Here is a 22,097-nt window from a genome sequence, read left to right on the forward strand (position 1 = left end):
CCATTCCGACCTGTAATTGGATGATAAAAATAGTAAAAGTTAATAAGTTATATCTTAACTCCTTGCACGTGAGTATTTCCTTTTTTCAGGTATGGTAGAGTTGTTAAAAATTGCCAAGCGAAATTAAAGTAATCCGCGACTTACTTCCTTTCGGTGTTGTGCAAAAATAGACGAGGAGCCCGATGAATGGATTTGCCTTTCATGTGAAGAATTTTCCCAGAAAGTCAATGTGGAAAGAGTACCATAGAACCCCATACATTAATTATGCATTCCTCTTCTTTGTCTTTCACGACAAAACTTTAAAAACAACGTCTACTAGTCTGAATGCATAATTAATGTATGGGGTGATGTGGTACTCTTGCCAGTCAATGTTCCACGAAGAAAACTCCCTCGATTGCGGCCAAGCCACATTTCTCTAGCAGAGCATACTGTAAATTAAAAATATCGGTAGGAGCGTCACGTAACATTGCGTGATTTTCGAAACGTGACATGCAGTTGCTTCATTAAACTTTAGACATCACATGGCCTTGTATTAATTTATGGGGCCTCCATTCACAAGCATTGTAATGTTCAACTTAAGAAGAAATTTTAAAATAAAAACCTCTTTCGATTTTATTTCAGTTTAAAATTGATTTTGCCAAAAAGAAAAAAAAAGAAAATTAACAAACGCATGAGTCGGAGCCATTCCTGCTGCCAGCGGTGAAATACAGGAATGGCTCCAGTTTCTAGTCGTCCACCTGAACTGAGTCTGCACTGACTAAATTAGTTTAGTAGTGGAACGAGTCAGCAGATGACTTAGTCCTCTCCGGAATATCGCTGAACGGGGAAGGTCTCCTCTTCGTTATGTAAGTAACCATCTCTTGTTTGACACATCGGAGTTTTCAGTCGCATTGATATTTCCCTGTTTCGCTTGGAGACACACGGTTAAACAATACTCACATGTAAGGAGTTAAGATGTAACTTATTAACTTTTACAGACTTTTACTATTTTTATCATCCAATTACAGGTCGGAGCCATTCCTGTATTTAGTCGCTAGTGTTTAATTTGTGGGATGAATTGAATCTTGTGCACTTTTGCGTGCTTTACGCCCCATAATATCCTCCTAGATTATATAGAAGATGCATACTGATGGCAAAGACATGCAAGGTAGGTTATTAATTTTTTAGCTTAGGGTTTCTCTGGGGCCTTCAGATTTCTAGCTTAGGGTTTCTTAATAGGGCCTTCTGATTTATCTCCCCTGTAACATGATCAGAGGGCCCTTGATAGTTGTTTGGCCTGTCATGTTAAGTTAAGGTCAAGACTTCAAAGTTATTTTGGTTATCCTCCTAGATTATATGGAAGATGCTTCCTGATTGTGATGTCAGCAAGGTGGGTTGTTGATTTTCTGGCTTGTGTTTTTCTTTTGCCTTGAAAAATAGGGCCCTCTGATTTATCTCCCCTGTAACATAGATCAGAGGGCCCTTAATAATTGTATGGCCTGCCATGTCAATTTAAGGTTAAGACTTCAGTGTTACTTTCAAATTGGTGTTGAGAAAAAGGGCCTCTAATCTGATTTGTATCCCTTGTAGCAACAAGACCAGAGAACCCTTTTATTAATGATTTAATTAAACTGATTAAATTAAGCTTAATTAACTTAGGAGTTATTTTAGTCATAGTTAGTAGTCCCCTCTACTAACTATGTTTTAGTTTAAGAGAAAAAGGCCCATGTGATTTATCTGTTTTACAGTATAGTTGAGAGGTCCCTTAATAATGTTATGGTTGTTTGTACTAAAGAGAAGACTTACAGCATATTAAATATTTTGGTGCTGAGAAAAAGGTCTATCTGATTTAGCTCCTGTATAACATACATCAGAAGGCCCTATGCTCTTTTAAAAATATTTTGTGGCTGTTTTGGTACAGAGAGTGTGAAAAACAATTTGGAATCACACACAACATTTCTTGCTTTACTGGTGAAGACCATTAATTTTTGGGACTGGGCATTAAATAAATATGGAGAAGAGTGTTTTAAGAGAAATTCTAAATATATTGTGACTAAATATTTCCCTCTGGAAAGTGTAGAAAATATAAAGAGTTATTACTTTAAAGGCAATATAGAAATGTACTACGTACATTAATTTTTCTTGGATTAAAATGATCATACAATATTGTGGCAGATTATAGTTTCACTTTCACAAGATGACAAAGCAGAAACTTAATGGAAAAAAAGGAAACTACTTCTGTTAAGTATTTCTTTGTCACCTTGGCATTTTTTCTCAGTTGCTTTTCAGCTGCATGCCTGTCTGTGCCCTGATGGCAATCATACACATGCTTTCCAGTGATGATAAAAGGAACTCCATCATATGTTATCCTTGGTTGGGACATTGGAGTATTGGGATCTTCAAAAAATACCTTTTTTCCTCTCATTTTCTACATTCTCTGAAATGAATGAAACAGGCATTACAAGTTGAATAGCCATGCAGGCATGCATGTATTCAACCAATCAGTCAGTCAGTTAATCTGTCTGGCTGTCTGCCTAAATAGATCAGTCAGTCAGTCAGTCAGTTAGTCATATCACTCAGTCAATCAGTCAGTCAGTCATTTCAGTGCATTTTTTAAAGCATGGAACAACCCTTAGTTAAAAAAAAGTGGTTTTACTTTCTGCTTAAGGCTTTCTTCCTTCAACTCTGCTGTCAAAGGGATAAAAGGAACACTAAAATGTTACTTAACTTGGTCTCTGTAACAGTTCTGAGTTTTTTGTGTGGGTCTGCAAAGAGTGCTCATCATTTATTATTAATTTAGGTGGCTGATTGTTAATGGACAGTTATCAAGATTTAGATACTTATGCCCCTAGTGGTCTAAAATAGGGCATGCTTTTGGTACTCTGCCCTGGATATGGGTACAGTGTTGAAATAAAACTAATTTTCCTCTTTAAAAGCGGAGAATTTCAATATGCATTTATTATTTTGGAGAAGTGTACTAATTTACAAATGTCTTGAGTAGGGTATTGAATTGTGGGAGTGCTATCCCTTCTCCCTCCAAGATAACCACAAAATCTCAGCTGTAATGCTTTCTTAGGGCGTGTTTCTTTAACAAAATCTGAGATTAGATTCTTAACTGAAAGAATCCGAAAATGGATTTTTGTGTTTCTTTACTTGAGCAGATTAATCCAAGATCTCTCAGATCATGGTGCATCAAAGGAATTGAAGAATCTGCTTAGATTGATTTATTTAAGTAAAGAAACAAAGCAAAATCCATTTTCGGAATCTTTGGGATTTGAGAATCCAATCTTCGATTTTCTTTAAGAAGTGCACCCTTTGTGTTGCAATATTTGCAATATTTGGGGGTGGGGGAGGGGTGTAATACCTTATATTGCATTGTTTCCCAACAAGATAAAGTACAAATTTCATTTCTACTATTTAAAAACAACCTTTCCAATTTTAGAATATCTCAGCTGGAAGGTATTTGCTTCCCCCACCTCCCCAGTATAACAATATTTCCTTGCCCACCCCTACCCCAACCCTTAAGTATAACATACCCTTTTTACCTTGTACTAGCCAGAGTACCAGAAGTGCACCTCAAACTTGCACTTACCTTTGCCAACACCGTAGTTGTAATACATAACAAAGCTAGTTGTTGTTTCTAATTCGTGCTCTTGCAGTAGTTTTTCTGCTGATTGTACATCGGGCACAAACCAAAAGTCCCAGAGGACATGGCTTAGAGATAGAATGTAGAGCAAAAATTATCTTAAAAAAAAAAAAATTCGATTCTATTCGATTTTCCCGCGTTTCTGGTTAAATACTGACTAAGTTGGGGTGTCTGGATTACGCAATTATCTAGCTTCTAATCCTCTGGGCTGAATTCTCGGCCCTATAAACAAAAGGTATCCTTGTGCATCCCCTGAGAGGATAGATGAACAGACTAGACCTCAGTTATTTCAGTGTTCACACTAACTGCGTGATAGATAAATATGAAAATAAACATGAAAGTATCAACATACAGAAGAGTCTACAACTTTCTCATGCGTTTCATTTTTTAATTGCTTTACTTCACCAGTTTAACTATAACATACAACAGCAAATATAAGAGTGACAAAACGTATACATGCGCGCGATCAAACAATGCATACTCGACACATCGGTTACGTTTCTCCCAATAAACGAGTATCTTGATCACTTAAGTATCACATTGAGTATCAATCGATTTTTTGGAGATTTTGTTTTTCCAGCATTTCGCCGATATTGCTTACTCATCCGCCATTTTGTTTTTGCCGATTTTTTCCGATGACACTCGGTCCCAGTCTCAGAAGGAGGGAGGGCCTTCTGGTCCATCCCTTCAAGTGACTTCCGAAATTTGCAGACACGTTTCAAATTTCAATTTCATAACGGCTAGAAGCTAGTCACTTTCAGGGCACAGTTCCGCTAATCAGCGGTCTAACACAACAGTGGACTGATACTTCCGGTTTACTTTGTCTCGAATATTTCATATTCGTGAAAAGCGAAATAAATTAAATATGCGACAATAATGAGATAAAAACTGATTAAACATTGAAGACTCACCTTAAAAGCTTAGAAAGCTGGAAAATGGAAAGCATTTGTGATCAGCTCAATTTGCTTAATAGGAATACGCATACATGCACACCTTGTATTGTAAAAGCCTTTTACTCAAACCATCGAGAATTGGTTTAAGTAAAAAGTTTTATCCGGATTTTCTGGGATCTTCCGAAAGCTGTCTACGCCAAATTCACACTGGAGAATAAGTATAATAGGCATCCACAGCAAAGCTCAAGCAAAACGCCACCCTGATTACACATTTCTAGCCACTGCATTCCACTCTACTGTTTCAAAATTCTAGTGAAGAGATTCCCTAGGGGCGAACAAATATTCGTCTTCATGTAATCCAACAAATGTCTTTGCTAATAAACGATTGGTTTAAATGTGACATGTGACCGAATTTGCCTAAGTTAGGGAAGTATTCGGTGATAGTTCCGTCTTCAAACTTTGCCTCCAGCGTGCATACATTTTTCCTTTAAAGTTTGATAGAATTCGGTAGAGTGTTTTGCTGTTCTCGAACACTATCTGTTCCTTAAAACTCACAGCTTTCCCCGAGTTTCTCATGCGTAAAGCTGCTGCCTTGTTGAGACAGATATCATACACAAGCATATTATCGCGTCAAAAGTGGATATTTCTTTATGCATAATAGATAGTTTGCTAACATTAAAAGTCTGAAAATGATACTAACCGCCGAAGCACGTTTTGTAAAACCCTAAGTTTCTAATGTCGGTCGAAGTCACATTTTTAGGTGGGAATCTCCCTTGAAAATTAGTACCCGCATTTACATTAGGCCGTCAACGATATCGACGGGTTATCGAATAGATGACTGTGTGTATTGCCAAGAAATGAGAATATTCTCTAAATATTTCCTCGGTATTTACTTGTCATTTTGTTGTCTTTGGTTTGTCATACTTGTAGACACTCTTGTAACAACAATTAGAACGTTTATAAGGTTTCATTCCTCAGTATGTTGCAGCCAAACAAAAATAGCACTAAATCCACAAAGATGAAGTTCGCAAAGTGATGATCACCGCTCTAAAACTGACATCGAGCCATTTCAACCTCATGAACCCGTATTTAATTATTTACAGCGTTACCTGATTGAACAAGGTTTTTTAGTGGAATTAACCCAGTGTCTTTGCTTTGTTAGCATTCAGGCGATGATCACGATCTTTACTACTGCGCTTACATATTGTGCCCTGAAGCATTTGGGTTGATTGGAGGAACTGTAAGTATCAATTAAACATGATACGAAAACCTTTCCAAACAAAAAAAGCAATCAATTCTTTTCTAAATAAAAACAAGTTCGGACGTTCCTATGTCACGTTCGTTCGTAATTTGTATTTTGACTCAATAATGTTGTTGAAGAATTATGATCTAGATTCTTAGCTTTGAGTCTCAAATTGTTATCATGATGACGTCTTCTGCCAAATTTTTTAAACATGATGGAAAATGGAAAGAGCAGCATCCAGTAACAAGCATCTACTGAACAACATTTGTAAAACCAATTAAAGGCAGTTTCAATATAATAATCATTCATCACTGATCAGCCATTCATGTCTTGTTGTTTCACTGTTTTCAATCAAGGTTTATGCAGCTATTCTAGTTCTATGAATAAAACCTGCTAAAAATTATTTTCAGTACTAAAAATTGAATGAAAAATGGTTTTCAATCTGCTCTTTTCAATTTAAAGCGCTAGACAAGAAAATGTCAGTCGCCAGTTCTCTAGTTCAGTGAGGCATAGTCTGGCAGCTATTTAAAGACGTTATTAAATCTTAAATTTTCCAAACTATTCGTTAGGAGAGAGCAATTTTTTTTTTTGCCTGGCTCCGAAATACGTCAAAAATTTTGACTTTAAAGATGGTGACTGGTTGTTTGTCAATGGTTTTACTGAGATCTGATTTCCTCAAGATAAAAGGACTATACGAACGGTAAAATAACAATGAATATTGGTAACTTTCACCTGTTGACACACGCTGTGTATGACGAGGTGGTAAATTCTTTGTGCGAAACCTTTACCAGAACTGAAGTTTTTCATGCGAACCTTTCTCTTACTTATGTTTAAGGCGAAGCCAAAACATTTTTCTGTTCTTTAAAGATGTGCAGAAATGCGACAGTAATCTTGATTTCAAAGTTCGTTTACAAATTCCATAGACCCTCATAGCTTCCTGCATTTAGTAAGTTTGGCGTTTATTGGCTTTCAGGGCCATGCGCGATGAGTTAAGTTTGTAAAGTGAAGCTTTCCCTTTTTAATATAAGAAAACAACAAGAACGACAAAAAGAAAAAAATAACAGCAACAATAACGAGTCCCTTCATATTTTCCCAAATAATGTTTATGTAACTATGCTTTTCAGTAACATGATACTTCTCATTTCTCGTCTCGCTAATGATTCCTATTAATCCGTCAAGGTTTTGAGAATCAATAATGACTTTGAAAAATGTTTATTACCATTTAGCCAAGTTCGGCAGCTGTGGACAGAAGACGCGCCATGGAAACCTCCAAGCTGAGCTTTCTATTGCTAGCTGCTGTAACTTTGTTCACAACAGTCAAACATGTTGCTGGTAGGTAATTCCATGTAATGTCTCTGTATTACGGTACAAACAGGAATGACAAAGACCCTCAACTCTAAACTACTTTAAACGACCGATCCGGGCTGACTTCTTCAAAAATCTTACCAAACAGTTCTTGCACAAAACAAAAAGACTTCTTGAATCCAAATTCTACATTTGAATATCCTTGAGGTAGACTAATGAGAACATTTTTTACACGGAGTGAAATGGATCTCCTGTTTGAAAACTGAGTCCGTTTAAAAAGAAGTAGTGATGTGCTGTTCATCATCTCTTACAAAAAAAGAGTCTTCACCAGAAAGTTCGAAAGAATTCCTGTTGATGATTTGCAAAAAAAGTCGTTTTTATCAGGTCTAATGAGCTACGTTATCTTCCAAAGGTGAGGCATTTGAGCATGGGTTACTGAAAAATAACGAAAGAAATTTAACCGAGTCGGCGGAAGAGAGCAACGCTGATAAGCCCAGGGAAGAATACGATGAATTCCAAGTAATATCCTCTGAGAACAATAGAATCCAAGATGACGGAAAATCTTCCGGTGGGTCTAAAAAACAAGGTATGGTCTCTCTACTTAACTATGAACATAAAATTACCATATACATGTTTATAAAATTATACATAAAGATAAAAAAAACGTAATGAACAAACACGCGTTCATAAGAAAAGCTCGACGAAAGAATGTCAATATTTAAGAAACAAATGGTGGCAAGGATGTTGTCTGACAAGTCTCATGACGTATTTCGCTGAAATTTCCATTCGAATGTTCAATTTACCAAAAGTTGAAATCTTAGAACTGACTCAAGGAGGCAAACGATTGGCAAAGAAGATTGACGCATAACTTGTTTAAGTTCTAACTATTGTAGGTTTTCTTCTTACTTAAAAGGGACATCCGCGGGTTCTAAACGAGCTCTACCTGCTTTAGCAGCCACAGTTTTAAAGAATCCTAAGATACAGGAGGCTGTTGTTGATAAGGGATTGGAAGTAATGAACAAACTTGTGGATAAACAACTCAAAATTATTGATGAAGCACAAGAGAAGGCCTCAAGATTTTTGGCTAGAGATGTAAGTAACACTTTGCAAGTATAATACACTATCAGAGAAGCCAGCCGTGGGCATAGAATGTCTAATGGTGCAGTCCTGCTTAGATACTTTGTAGATCAGTAATTTTAAATACTTTAAAGTATCATATGAAAAATGTTTTCGAAGCCATCTGCTGATCACCATTTTTTGACAGATAATCAGACACAAAAGTTAAAGAAATCTTTTCACTCTACAAAGCAGTATAAATAAAAATAGCCAGCGAGTATTTCAACAGCAACATCTACAGGAAAGAATGAGAGAAAAAAAAATTACGCAGAAATAAAACAAATAATGGGTAAACAAAACTTTTTTTCTACCCAATCGGGAATCATTTCGATTCTGAAGAGGTGATCAAAGTTTTTTTTTTCTCTCAGCCTGTACGCATCATTGGTATTCATATTCTTCCTAATGTTTTCTCTACAAAGTACAAACAAGGAGAATTTGTTTAACATTCAAAAGCATCCATAGTTGGGATCATTTTCTTCATTATATCGCAACCTTAATTGAGGGTCTGGATGGGAGGGTACAGATGTCATTTTTCATTTAAAATTTCGGCCATTTATCAGTTGTCAGTTACTGAAATTTTTGGCCATTTGTCAGTTGTTAGTTAAATGACTGTTAATAATTAACTTGGCAAGTTAATTATTACTTCCGCCCCTATATTTTTGACTGGAAAGACACATAAAGCGTAAACTCGAAAATTAAGTCGAAAATTGATACAAGAAGAACTGCTTTTTCTCAGTTCTGCGACTCTTCTTCACGGAAACTTCTGTTTTTCCTTGCGCAACATTCCTTTGCAACCACTTAGCGGGTCAAAATGTTGGAAAGAAGATCATCAGAAAGAAAACAAATTTGTTAAGAGTCCTCTAGCACAATTTACTGGTTTTATGTTTCGTTTTACAATGCTTCGACTGCGATTGGCTCCTATGAAATGATTGGAAAGGAACGTTATTTTGTCTACTTTTCAATAAGGTTATTAGAGAAAGCTTCCCTCAGAAATCCAAGCGGAAATAGGTGCGAACTGGTCGCCCGGATCTAGAAACCGCAACTGGGGTAATATTTTTCATCCTCTCGATCAGAAAGTCGTTTTCTGAGTCCCTGTCATATTCCTCTGCATGCGTTCGCACCTCAGCAACTGCCACTTCAATGATACAGTCGTCAACAAATGGGATATTAGTGTCACATTCCCACCTTCCGAAGTAGCTTGAACGGCTCTTTTGTCGCTGCTGAGCCCTACTGACTGATTTCCAGAGTTAACATTACAAAATTAAAATTACCTAGTCCCGCCAACAAATCCACTTTGGTGGAAACTTGTTGCTTCGTGTAGACGACCGGTGGTAAAGCCCTTGTCCTGTCCTTGGTAGTCTCCTCCCGAACTGTCCTTTGCCTCAAGGGACGATACTTCTCCACAAATTCTTTCATAGCACTTTCAATCTCGGGGTCGATATCTAGTGAAGGTAGAGGTCGCGTAAAGTTTACATTTGCAAACTCTGCTCTGGTCTGAGGGACAGGATAGTTGGGTTTTTCATGATTAAAATACTTGGTTGCCCATTTTGTTACTCTCTTCAACGTTTCCTTGGTAATCAAACCAAAGTCACGAGGTTACTTCTTGCGCCTTCGAGGTCAATGAACCAGTTGGCCCAGCTGCAGTTAAGACTCTGTCCAAGGTGAACCACATCTCGTAAGGCAACAACAAGGGACAGTTCTGCAGGCAAGGTCTCATTCTTCGCACTAGAAATCATTACTAACTAGCCTTTCTTATTGCATTCCTTGTAATCAGTTACAGCAGCCATAACAAGGAATCTGTTGCACTTTAAGCCCTCTGCGAGATAGGTGTTAAAAGAAGGTATGTGAGAGGTGTGGACCTTTTCCATGCAATTCGCCAACACAGACTTAGTGGCTAAACAGTCATTACAGCTACTTAAACGTGGGGATACTTCGTATGACACAATGTGATTTGCTGCATTTATTTGCTTTAAGCATCGTTCGCATATTTGTATTGTCTTGACAGAGTTCTGAATGGACTGTAACATTTCCTCGCCAGAGGCAGACTTCGGTCGATACCAAACTAAAACGGGAATTGAGGTACTGTTGTCTAGGGTCGTGGCATAAATTACTTCAGCGCTAGTTATTAGTTTGTCCTTTATCTATTGTGGTTCTGGAATTGTGCTGTTGGCCAAAATTTTCGGCTCTAAAGGATTCACTGGTCCGATGACCTTCTTTTGTCGTCGATCGAACTCGAGGCCAGGTTTCAATGCAGTACCATCTATGGCCTAACACACTGGAGTTACTTTAACTATATCGGTTGAGATAACGGGTGGTAGACCAGCAGCTGAGTTGAAGACAAATGAGTACAGAGATAGCAGGTGGGGCTTTATTACACCACTGTCTGTTGTATATCCGGTGTAGAAATGAACGCTTCGAAAAGTTGCTTGATGGATCGCGTAGGTTAAAATCAGAAAATGTACGAAACTCTTCTGCTCTGCCTCTTACAGTACCTACAAAACCAGGGCCTCTGATAAAGTTACGAGTTCTAGTTCCTCCTAAGTACCTAATGGTATCATAAAACTCACATACATCCCTGTCCCATGCGAAGTTTGAAGCTAAGTGTGGATTGACTGAGGCAAACGATGTTGTGTTGTCAACAAATTTGTAGTACAGGCAATCACATGGGATCCTTCCTTCTTTGAGGAGATTGTTTAGCTTTATTGCGACGAGATGTGCATTTTCCACTCTCCTGAAAATACCGAAAAAATGTACACGTTGATTTTAGTCATAGGAAAGTAAGTTTGAAGTTTATAAGTTTTGAGCCAGCCGCTTTTGTTGGACATTGTATTTCGTTTGGAACGATGAAACGCGAAAATGAAGCATTTGACCCCTGCTTCAATTTTAATTGAATCATTCTCACTATTTAAATGACAGAACATGCTGAGACTTTCAAATATGGCGATCGAATTCTCACGACAAAGTTCGAGGACAGAAAATTTCATTGAAAAAATCCAAATAAACCTAAATTTAGACAATTTCACTTGCAGATTAAAGCCAGTCAATTCCTCAGGGTCCTCCTTTCCACTACTGCCTATGTCCGATGACCCCTCAGATTTCTCGTCTATTACGTGTTCAGACTCTTCATGATGGGTGGAAGGTAAGGGTGACTTCCCTTCCTCGTTTGATATTCGACTGTCGGCGTCCAGGTTATATTCACCATCCAATTCTGCGTCTATCCCCTCACTTCCATGGAAAGACATAGCTGGAGTCAGATTATCGGGAGTTTGCAATCTTCACTGATAAAAATGATTTCGCCCATCTAGTGTTTAAATCTGACTGAATGGCTGGATCATGTCAGGGGAATACTTGGAGTACCTACTACTAAAGAGGTAAAGGTAAAGTCTGTTTACGAGCCTAGTGGCCCATTAGGCCGGTGCTTAACTCCGGTTTCTGTAGCATGAAGCGACTAGGAGTATTTCTACTCCCCCCTGGATGGGATGCTAGTCCATCGCAGGGTTACCCCCAGCATTAAATTGCCGGTACCCATTTATACACCTGGGTGAAGAGAGGCACTGTGAGAGTAAAGTGTCTTGCCTAAGAACACAACACAATGTCCCGGCCGGGGCACGAACCCGGACCACTCGATCCGGAGTCGAGCGTACTAACCATGAGGCCACCGCGCCTCCACACTACTAAAGAGCTACTCCCTAATTTCTTCGGCAATCTGAAATGACGTTATCAGCTCCTTCAAAGTCTTCCATTTGCTCAGTAGCAATCACGAAATCTGCATCATCTCGCTGTTCACTAGTTGAAGATAAACTAAAAAAGCTGTCTATGCTCTTGGAACCTTTCAGAGATGGTTGCCATCTTTTCGCACATTGATTATAATGCACTAAAACAAATACAATAGTGTCCATTTTCAAAAGGGTATGAAAGTACCACATACTCATAACGATATTCACGAAAAGTAAAATGTAACGAACCCGTTTTAAAATACACCTTTCCCTTCACTGTAAGGTTACCATCGTCAACTCGAAGAGCCTTAGACCAGATTCCACACTTAAATAGCTCTTCATTGTGGGCCATTGAACCTTCCAACTTCAACGGTTCTGAAAACAAGTCAATCAATTAAGGTTCCCTCGGGCATACGAAAATCAGCAACATGACTATAAAATAAACCCATCTCCCATACAAATATTGCTCACTTAAACCTTAAAGAGTTTATTAAGAGATTATATGATGCGCGAAGACGACTGATTCGCTTAGTGCAGGAATCGCGGGATCATTCATCACTGATCATTCCGTCTTTTCTTTTCTTATAAGAACTTCACAGCAACTTACGGAAAAACGTCTTTGTGATTAAGGGCTATGTGAGTAGGTTTTTCAAGACTATCATTTAACTACTAAAACTCGTGTTCCTGTCGCTCGTTCCGCCGGTTTTCAATCATTTGTAACATTTTGGCCACTTTCTTTGAAAGTTTTTGACAGTGACTCATCCTCCTTGGCCTCCTGGCGGATTTTTTCTTTTCTTCTTCTCGCCTTCGTTACCCGCAGGCGTAATTGGCGGGCTTTTCTTTTCCTATTTATTACTTATGGCAATTGTTTCTTTGTTACCCCAATTGATCTTCTTCTGTACCAAGTGAACTGCCAAGAGGGACACCAGGCTCATAATTACACTGGGATTTACTTGAAGATTGTTAACTATTATATTGTATACCGAGAATCGTCTTTTTCTTTTTTCTACATCACATAAGATATCAAGGAGACAATAAGAACAAAATAGTATATATCTGCGATTATCATTGTGAAGCCGTGAGGTGTGCAACAAATGCTGCACAATCATAATTTGAGCCAGTTATTAACCTCACTAAAATCACACGAAACCAGAATATGCCCAGCAGACAAACATCATGAAATAGGACCAGTCAGTCGCATCACTGGGACGCTTTAAGATTAAACTTTTTCGTAAGGTCACTTTAGCTATGTCATTCATAACCTAAATAAAACATAAACTATTTGAATTCAAGAATGACAAAATTCTGGGTGCTAATAAATCGGCATCTAATGAGCGTTCTATAATAGGTCTAATAGAGATTAGGCTTTTCACTGTTATATTTGTACCAATACCAAATACCAAACCACTCCTATAATACTGTTTAATTCGCTTCCTTCTCCAGCCAGAATGGTTGGAAGCTCCAAATTCCTTTGCTCGTTCGTAGTTAACGCAAAATTGTCACTCTTCCCGCCTGATTTCGGAGCCATGTGATAAAGTTTCACATCAGAATCTCCGAGGCCATATTTACTGGACAACTCCTTTAGACCAAGGAAGGAAATAAGGTGCTTTTTCAGCGCCAGTACGGTTTTAACATCTTTGATAGGAATGCGGCTTCTGTGACGCCCAAATTCCGTTTCCAATTCAATTCGATAAAAGCTTATGACAGCTCTGAAAATACCAGCATTGACGGCCTTCGCGTAAGTTGACGATCAAGTTGGGTATCAAAGATTATATAACTGATATGTGACATACGACCTTGATGTGGGTGGTAAATGCAGTAATTATTAACGAAATATGACATTCCGGCTTACTCCTACTTATATGTAATGAAAAAAGTACTTTTAATTGAACAAAACAAATGAGCTGTCCTTACATTAAATCCAGTTTTTAGAATATTTAAGGCGATCCGGGCTTTTGTCAATTGTCAGTAAAAGCCCACCACAAAAGTCAGTTGTGAGTAAGTTTTTAAGCGATTTGTCAGTTGTTAGTTAACAACTATTCACCGAAGTGGAGATGGTTAGTGGTGGATATTTACCGAGCCGCGAAGCGGCGAGGTAAATATCCACCGCTAACCAACAACACTGAGGTGAGTAGTTGTTTTAGTATATACTAAAACAGTGAGATAATATACACCACAGTCGTTAATTTCAGTGATTTCTTCGCTTGTCACGGATGCAAACCAGGACGCCATTTTTTCTCGAGTTGCTCGGAGGTAAATAACGAAGGATATTCGGAGTTTGACTAGCCAATCAGAGCGCGCCCTCAACGCTATCCACTGTTTTAGTATATACTAATTAACGTTAACCCCATCCAGACTCTCATAATTCAGTGGTGTTGTGGTGACGAGAACTGAATTAGTTGCCAGTCACTCTTGGAGGTGACAGGGTTGAATATTGAATTTTTAAAATTTTTGTCAACCTGAAGATCAAGTTGGATATCACGCCTGATAAAGGATGGAGCACCCCAGATATGTTTGTACCCCCTGGTTATCACCTGGGAGCATCTGTTTCGGGTGTACAGAAGGATGATAAAGAAGTCGGAGATGTTCCCTATGCGTATGCTCCAGCTACTGGTTTGGGATACGTGATGATGAATGGATGCTGGGGAAAGAACTACACAGCAAGTGATCCTTGTTATAATGCCAAATGGACATCAAGTGTCTGCCAGGTATGTGATGCCTCCTCAGGCTTCTTCTTTTAACTTAAACGAATTTTGTTTCTGTCTTTCTTCTCATTGAGATTTAGGAATATTCTATCTCAACAGGAACAATGGAGGAAAGTATTATTTGAAGAGAACCGTCGTTTTCCATTTAGCTTATTGTCCTCCTTCTGAGGAAAAGAATACTTTAAAGACTCCTTTATACAGTTTATTCAGTAAAAAATCACAAAATATTTCCGCTTGATTAGGAAAGACAAATTTTCGCATAATATTTGCAGTAATTCTTCAAAGGCAGAGGACTAAAAGAACGATGTTAGGTGTGACGGCACTTTGTATGAAATGTGACTTTTTTCGATGATTGCAAAATAAAACAGCTGTTAATTTCCTCTCTTTGATTGTCAGAATATGATTGATGGAGCGGCTTTTCTTGGCGTTGGATTTGATGGTCGTGGAGAGTACAGTCCACAGTCAAGAAAAATGAGCATTGTGCAACGAAACTGCAAAAACAAGGCAACGTGAGTATTAACACGCACAGACAAGATTAAAAAAGTTTTAACCATATGGTTACATAATAAACGAAAGACAAAGAAATGGGTACTTAAAAAGTAGAGACTTGACTGTGCTCTGTTCTGTTATAAAGTTTTCTACTTTTTTACGTGGCCCATCTCACTGGCGGGGGATTGCCCCTTTTGATCCTGCAAAAAAAAAAAAGCGAGATTTCCGAGTTGGCTTTTACACTTGGAAGCATCCAAGGAACTTCAGCAACAAGAGTCTCAAAGAAGTCTTTAGACTGTAAAAAAAAAAAAAAGAAAAAGAAAACCACGACTAGCTAGTTTCCACGATTTATTTGGCAATCATAATATATTGTTGTCGTGTAATACATGTATGTCTCTCATTGATTAAACATATTTAGAAAATTTGGCTCGACATTGGCCCTTTTTTTCTGGACCTGACTTTGCCCATTGAGCTTGGCCAAAATCTAGTCCTGACCCTGTGCCTGGTCAATAATAAAAAAAAAAATGCACTTGACTTATTACAGTTTAGACTGCCGGTTTGAAAGCTCATCTTTCAAACCGGCAGTCTAAATCCCACAGGTATCAACGAACGCTTTTCATTCCACTAATTAATTCGTGTTTTTCTCGTTGCCATGTTCCCACCAATCACGTAGCTCCTTATTCTGTCTTTGATAGCACACACAACCCACAATTCCCCTATTCGCTCCGACGAAGGGCTAACGCTTGAAACGTCAGCTTTTATAATCGTAACGGTGGCCAATTTACCATTTCAACTTTGTAGATATATTCAAATTATTTTATTGCAGTTACGACGAATACGATGTGCCAGACACCATGAACGTCCATGGAATTTATGATACGTCAGCCACAATGCACACGTTCGAGAGCCGAGGGGAATTCCAGAAATATCTGCAGCAGGAAGCCGGTGTGTCAGGATCTTTTTTTGGGTTTTATGCCGGCGCTAAAAAAGCATGGGGCAGCTCCGAGTCGGGCGCTAAGCAACAGTACATGTCTGTGCTGGATGTCGATGTCGACAGGTGGGTACCGCAAGTGACATGAACAGATAATTAAAAAAATCATAATCTAGTAGAAATTTCTGTCATCCCTTGCCGCAATAACTGTTCCTGCGCAACGTAAAAAATTACCGATGTGAAAAGTAAAATTCCGTCGTTATTATAATGATAGACCGAAAGCCCAGCTGAGGCGGCAATTGCATACTGGCCGCAACCAGGGGACAGCGAAAATAGCGGAGTTCCCCACGTGGGATAGAAACTCAAACCTTTCAATTTCGCGATTTGATGCGAAATCGAAATCGTAAAAAAAAACTTGCGGGCGAACCGGTGCGTATTTTAGGAACATATTTAATAAGCTTACCCCTGGATAACTAGAAAAGTTGCCATGCACAGGTATGAAGTATTCATGGACGAAGTTAAACCTCAAGATTTGAGCTTGACGTTTCTTCGAGAGTTCATGGGCCTCCCCAAGTCATACTTCAACGCAGGGGCACCAATAAAATACCGTAAGTGTATTAACCTTTGCTAAATTGATATCAAATGTCACTTGTACTTGTTGTAGTTGTTTTGTTTTGTTTTTGTTCCAGTGAAATGGGACTGATTTGTTTCTCTTTGCTGCAAAACAGAAAATTTTATCCAGAGATGGGGAACACACTATATCAAATCAGCTAAATTTGGAGGTCAACTGGAAATACGCAAGACAATGGATGCTAGTCAGGCAGGGAGTAAGACCCAATTTTCAGAAAAAATGGAAGTGGAATACAAAACTCTTTTCGCAAGTGTTGGAGCAAAATACAAGAAGGAAGGAGGACACTCAGTGAAGGTGGAAACCAAAACAACATCAACAGCAGTAGAGGCTAAAGGAGGAAGTCAAGATATCGCATCTATCCTTTCTGATGTTTATGCGCCAACGTTCAAGACAGAGTTCAAGGAGTGGCTACAATCGATCCCCCAATACCCAAAGGCTTTTAAATTCCAGATGAATTCTGTGACAGAATTGGTGAACTTTCGCGCAAACGATTTGTTCCCAGATGAGAAGGTGTGTATAACATACTATAACAGAACTTATGTTTAAGGAACTGTAAGTAGTTTCCTGCCAGATGGAAAACTACCATCATCGAGTCTTAATCTATCTGGTTTCCCGGGAATGATGCTGTATGTTTTGTTTGAATTTGTAAGTAGAGTATGAGTAAACCCACCGGAGTTCTTGATTCATCATAAGATCATAATCATCATGAGATCATAATTCGCCTCATGGGATTCGTTAAATCTCGATCCCGCAGTGATCTTGAAGAATTGGAATGACCTAAAAGAAAAAAAAACATAACTAAAATAATTCTTTTCTGGAGTAGGCCTTTAAGAGAGACTGGGTATTTTGACCTTCTGTTTGCTAAAGTCTAAGTATATTCTTCCAAATCCCTTTCAAAATGCGAGTGTAAACTGAGAAGACTGAAATCAATTTAGAAACTCAGATTTTTTTACCAAATACCATAGGTAAAGTGGGGCTGTGAAGGAAAAGCGGCAGAGCTACAAACAGAAAAAGACGGACGTAAGTTCTATTACATCACTGGCACGGACGGAAAAAAGGAAAAGGTCTATTGCGAGTATGACAGCAGGCAAAGCCTGGAGATCGCAATAACGGATAAAAGGACAAGTCTGCAAAGGGCAATTGCGATCTACATGGAAGAGGTATAATGATGAGTCCTGTAATGAAGAGGTATAATGATGAGTCCAGTAATGAAGAGGTATAATGATGAGTCCAGTAATGAAGAGGTATAATGATGAGTCCAGTAATGAAGAGGTATAATGATGAGTCCAGTAATGAAGAGTTATAATGATGAGTCCTGTAATGAAGAGGTATAAAGATGAGTCTACTACAGATGACAATGTCTGGAGAAATTCCCCTGGAACATCTATGTGTATGGCATTTAAGAAATTTTACTCGCATTATCGCAGTAGTGTCATCATACTGATTTAGCAAACTAGACTTTCGGTTTGAAAGGCATCCAGTGACATGTTCAGTACAAATATAAGAATTCTTTGAGTGTTTATATGAGTTTTTAATAGGCCTGCCTTAGAGATCTCTTTAATTAGTTCTGATGTAACCACTTTAAGGACCATTTCTGAGTAACTCTGTCAAGTCCACGATTGTTCTTTTCGATTTCGAACAAACCTCAGTTGAACGTAAACTGTGCAAAACTTTCCAAATGCATCATTCTTTTCAGTTCAACAGTCAATATTGTCATCATTTGATAAATAACGGCACCTTTGATATATCTATTCCTTGTGATTGTATTTTAGGGCCCTGTATCGTTGTCAGATTTTCGCCTCGAGAAATGTCCACCCGTACCAAAGACACCCGCTCCACAAACAGGAAAAGTTAGTGACCAATGGGTGGAAAAGATATCAGCTCCTAAATGGAAAAAACTGACCAGCAGTGACACCACATTTCAAGTTAACTTTGATATGTTGGATGATTTGATAAACCCACTGCATAGTGCATTCAGCATTCCTAAAAATATGACTCGGAGTGTTCGCTACAGGTAAATTGAAAGGGTCACCTTTGCATTGAATCTCAGGAGATTTCTCAAAACAACTCTTATTTATAGATTTCGATGTTGACAAAGATCACAAATTTTTCTTCCCTCTCCCAATGTGTTGTCCTCACTTGTGATATATTATATCATACTTATGAAATAATTTCTTCAAAACAGGAACGGCGAATGGTACACAAGTGATAGCAACAATGCATTCCACATGTACAGCGGTTTTAGTGATTCAACCCACAACCCTCAAAAGCCCAAAATATCCATATTTGGTCTTACGCTATCCTATGATCAGAAAGATGGTAACTTGTACCTTGACAATGATGATTTCAAGTCCTCGAGAAAAGTCTTCCCTGCACTTTCTGATGACATTAAAGGAAAACCATTGGCCAGGGTTCAATCGGTTAGCACGGTCACAGCTGGTCTGTTTGCTGACACACCAGTTGGATCTGTGCCATGCCATGCAGAATGGTCCAATATTCTTCGCATAGACCTTGAGGATAAGGAAGGGAAATGTCTGCATTTTACTGCGGCGTCGAAGGGAACCATCTATGTGGTATTTTCCGCTTCTCCAAAGAATCTAGAAGCTCGTTATGTCGTCGAAATTTCCCCCTCCAAAGTTGTGATTTTTAAGGTTAGTTTATGACAAGTATTTTTGACTTTCAACTTGATTGATTTAGTAATATATTTATTTAAACTTCTATTTTGCTTTGCTTGCTTTCTCCGTGTTTTGTTCTCGCTTTTTTTTTGTTTTGCTTTTATTGTGAACTGCACGTTCCATTAAGTTGCTAGTTCACACTAACATATAGCCACGATTACCAACGAAGCCCGTTTTCATTAGAGATTTCTCTCTCTCCGGCCAAGAATACAGCCAAGAGCGCATATATAGAGTACCAATAAAATACTGATGGAAATTATGATAAATGAACTGATAGCATATGATTTGAACAGTGAATTAATGGCACACCTAGAAAACTGTGGTGCCAGACAACAACCTAAATTAGTGCAGCCGGTGAGTATCCATATCTAATTTCCCTTTGGTCTGGAATCCTTCTCAGGGAGATGATGCCGCAGCGGGCTCTCCATCCACAACAAGCATAGATGCCGTGGCCCTTGGAGAAAGTGTGCTGTATGAATCGTACTTTGTGTGCGTTACCATTTCTGGCCAAGCAACTTTAATAGAGTACGGGAAAAGTATTGGCACGAAAGACGCCGGGAACGTTTACCTCAATATGATTGACAGAAACAGAAACTTTGACATTCGATTTTATGCCTTTGGTAATAAAGACGAACCAGCGAACATTATGGATGCTCATGTCGTTTCGCACAAACGCACAGGGGTTACGTGCAAAGGAAACACCGTTAAAGACACCATCCAAAATTTGTGTGCCAAGAATTGTCACAACCATTGCGATCCTGTTGCAGGTTTGGGTTATGAATTAGAAGCATGATAATATTCATAACAGGAGCGTGTTATACTCAGACGTTGTTAGTCATAGTACAAGTACTATGACTAACAACGTCTGAGTATAACAAGTACTATGACTAACAACGTGGTAAGGATGAGTACAAGGATTGGTACAAGGATAAGTACTAAGGTGGTACAAGGATTTTTACCACCTTGACTCAGTCGTTTTTTTTCCGAACATAATCTTTCTTAAAGACTTCCTTCCTCCAATCATTTTCTAGAAGAGCGGCTCATGATTCAAAGACTTGTTTTCTATTTGTTTCTTTAATTTGCAGGGTGTAAGGCACCTAATAGTGATGAACAGTGCTATGCGTGCCGAGTTGTCAAGGAGGCCGGCACAAATAGATGCCTTGAAGATTGCCCATCAACATCCATGATAAACAAGAACAAGGAGTGCGTTAGTGAGTGCATATTTGTATAATTAAAAGTATACACTAACTGCTACTAAGGAACACCACACAGAACCGTGACGAGATAGGAGTGTGAATTTATACAGTGAAGTCTAGAGTTCAACATTTTGGTTGTTTCTTGTTCTTACAGCATCGTAAAACTCTTTGATGTCTTGGAATCTCTTCACGATCGAAATTTCATTTAAACCGTAATTACTGATTTTCTTCTAAACTTGACTATGATGTATAAATACAAAAACATAAGAAAGGGCACCCGAAAACGAAGTCGATCCACCTCACAACTTTTCAGCCTTTTACACCATCACTATTGAAATTCTACTACGTTCCAAGATGAAATTAATATCAATTCTCAATTTGTGTTGTGGTTGTTTAGCCTTGAAATTTACGGCAAACATTGACGTTACCACAAAATTTCTTCCCTTTAGTGGAGGCCAGGCAAGTGATTTATTTACCATGCGATGCATATAAAAAACAACAACATAAACAAACAAAAGAATAAAGGTTGATAGTTTCGAAAGAAACTGTTTGGGGCTGCGTCGGTGGGAGTAACGAAATAATTTGGATATATCAACAAAGTTGAAATGGTAAATTGGCCACCGTAACGACTACAAAAGCTGACGTTTCGAGCGTTAGCCCTTCGTCGGAGCGAATAGAGGAATTGTGGGTTGTGTGTGCTTTTAAAGGCAGAAAATGGAGCTACGGGAATGGGAACATGGCAACGAGAAAAACACGAATAAATTAGTGGAATGAAAAGCGTTCGTTGATCCCTGTGGGATTTAGACTGCCGGTTTGAAAGATGAGCTTTTGTTCAAGAGTTTTACGGCTTTCCGTGCTACCTAAGTGTAAGGAAAGACCGCAGATTGCCATATGTTGCTTAGAATGATTAGGTAAATTAAAATGTCTAGCGACTGGTTTCGATGTGTCCTTGTCATTCTTTTCCACGTCTCGAAGGTGTTCTCGGAATCGGTCACCTAGTCTTCTGCCTGTTTCGCCGATGTATATCTTTTTGCAATAAGGGCAAGTTATGCAATAGGTTACATTGGCGGAGGTGCACGTGAAGTGATCGGTGATCTTAATGGATCGTTTCGGTCCCGATATTTTTTCAGTGTTGTAAATGAAAGGACACGTTTTGCATCGTGCACGAGCGCATTTAAAAGTGCCTGGTTGGTCATTAGTCTGAAAAGAACTTCTCACCAAAAAATTGCCTATGTTTTTGTCGCGTTTGACTGAAACGAGCGGAGGCTGCGAAAAGATAGTGCTTGTCTCTGGATCGTTTTGAAGTAATTTAAAGTTTTTAAGAATGATGGATTTAACTGAGTGGTTGTGAGAGTGAAACGTGAGAGTGACTGGAATGCGGTCGGAATCTTCCTTATGCGACGTTTGTGGTGCTGAATGTCGATCAATAAGTTGGGCGCGGTGGTAACACGCTTGAACGACAGAAACAGGGTAACCACGTTTATCGAAAAACTGGCACATTGACTCTGATTTGTAGTGGAAATCAGAGTCATCACTACATAAACGACGAAGTCTTAGAAACTGAGAAAAAGG

At 38.7% G+C, this 22,097-nt stretch overlaps 1 protein-coding gene across 2 annotated transcripts in view; it reads left to right on the top strand.

The window, feature by feature from the left end:
* LOC111325231 (uncharacterized) overlaps positions 1-22,097 on the top strand; it is a 26,515-nt gene continuing 4,418 nt past the window's right edge. Inside the window, exons 1-17 of one of the 2 annotated variants that reach the window (XM_088730788.1) lie at positions 1-845; positions 1,008-1,147; positions 1,331-1,369; positions 5,681-5,758; positions 6,988-7,093; positions 7,479-7,652; positions 7,980-8,158; positions 14,364-14,606; positions 15,000-15,112; positions 15,919-16,149; positions 16,519-16,631; positions 16,752-17,164; positions 17,620-17,814; positions 18,427-18,668; positions 18,840-19,305; positions 19,730-20,096; positions 20,415-20,540. In XM_088730788.1, coding sequence (XP_088586914.1) covers positions 1,130-1,147; positions 1,331-1,369; positions 5,681-5,758; positions 6,988-7,093; positions 7,479-7,652; positions 7,980-8,158; positions 14,364-14,606; positions 15,000-15,112; positions 15,919-16,149; positions 16,519-16,631; positions 16,752-17,164; positions 17,620-17,814; positions 18,427-18,668; positions 18,840-19,305; positions 19,730-20,096; positions 20,415-20,540 — 3,103 coding nt within the window. In that variant the 5' untranslated portion in view covers positions 1-845; positions 1,008-1,129. The remainder of the gene's footprint in view (positions 846-1,007; positions 1,148-1,330; positions 1,370-5,680; positions 5,759-6,987; positions 7,094-7,478; positions 7,653-7,979; positions 8,159-14,363; positions 14,607-14,999; positions 15,113-15,918; positions 16,150-16,518; positions 16,632-16,751; positions 17,165-17,619; positions 17,815-18,426; positions 18,669-18,839; positions 19,306-19,729; positions 20,097-20,414; positions 20,541-22,097) is intronic. The other variant, XM_088730789.1, reaches the window with a different exon arrangement.

Source organism: Stylophora pistillata, chromosome 8 (genome assembly GCF_964205215.1).
Source record: "Stylophora pistillata chromosome 8, jaStyPist1.2, whole genome shotgun sequence".
Classification (NCBI taxonomy): Eukaryota; Metazoa; Cnidaria; class Anthozoa; order Scleractinia; family Pocilloporidae; genus Stylophora; species Stylophora pistillata.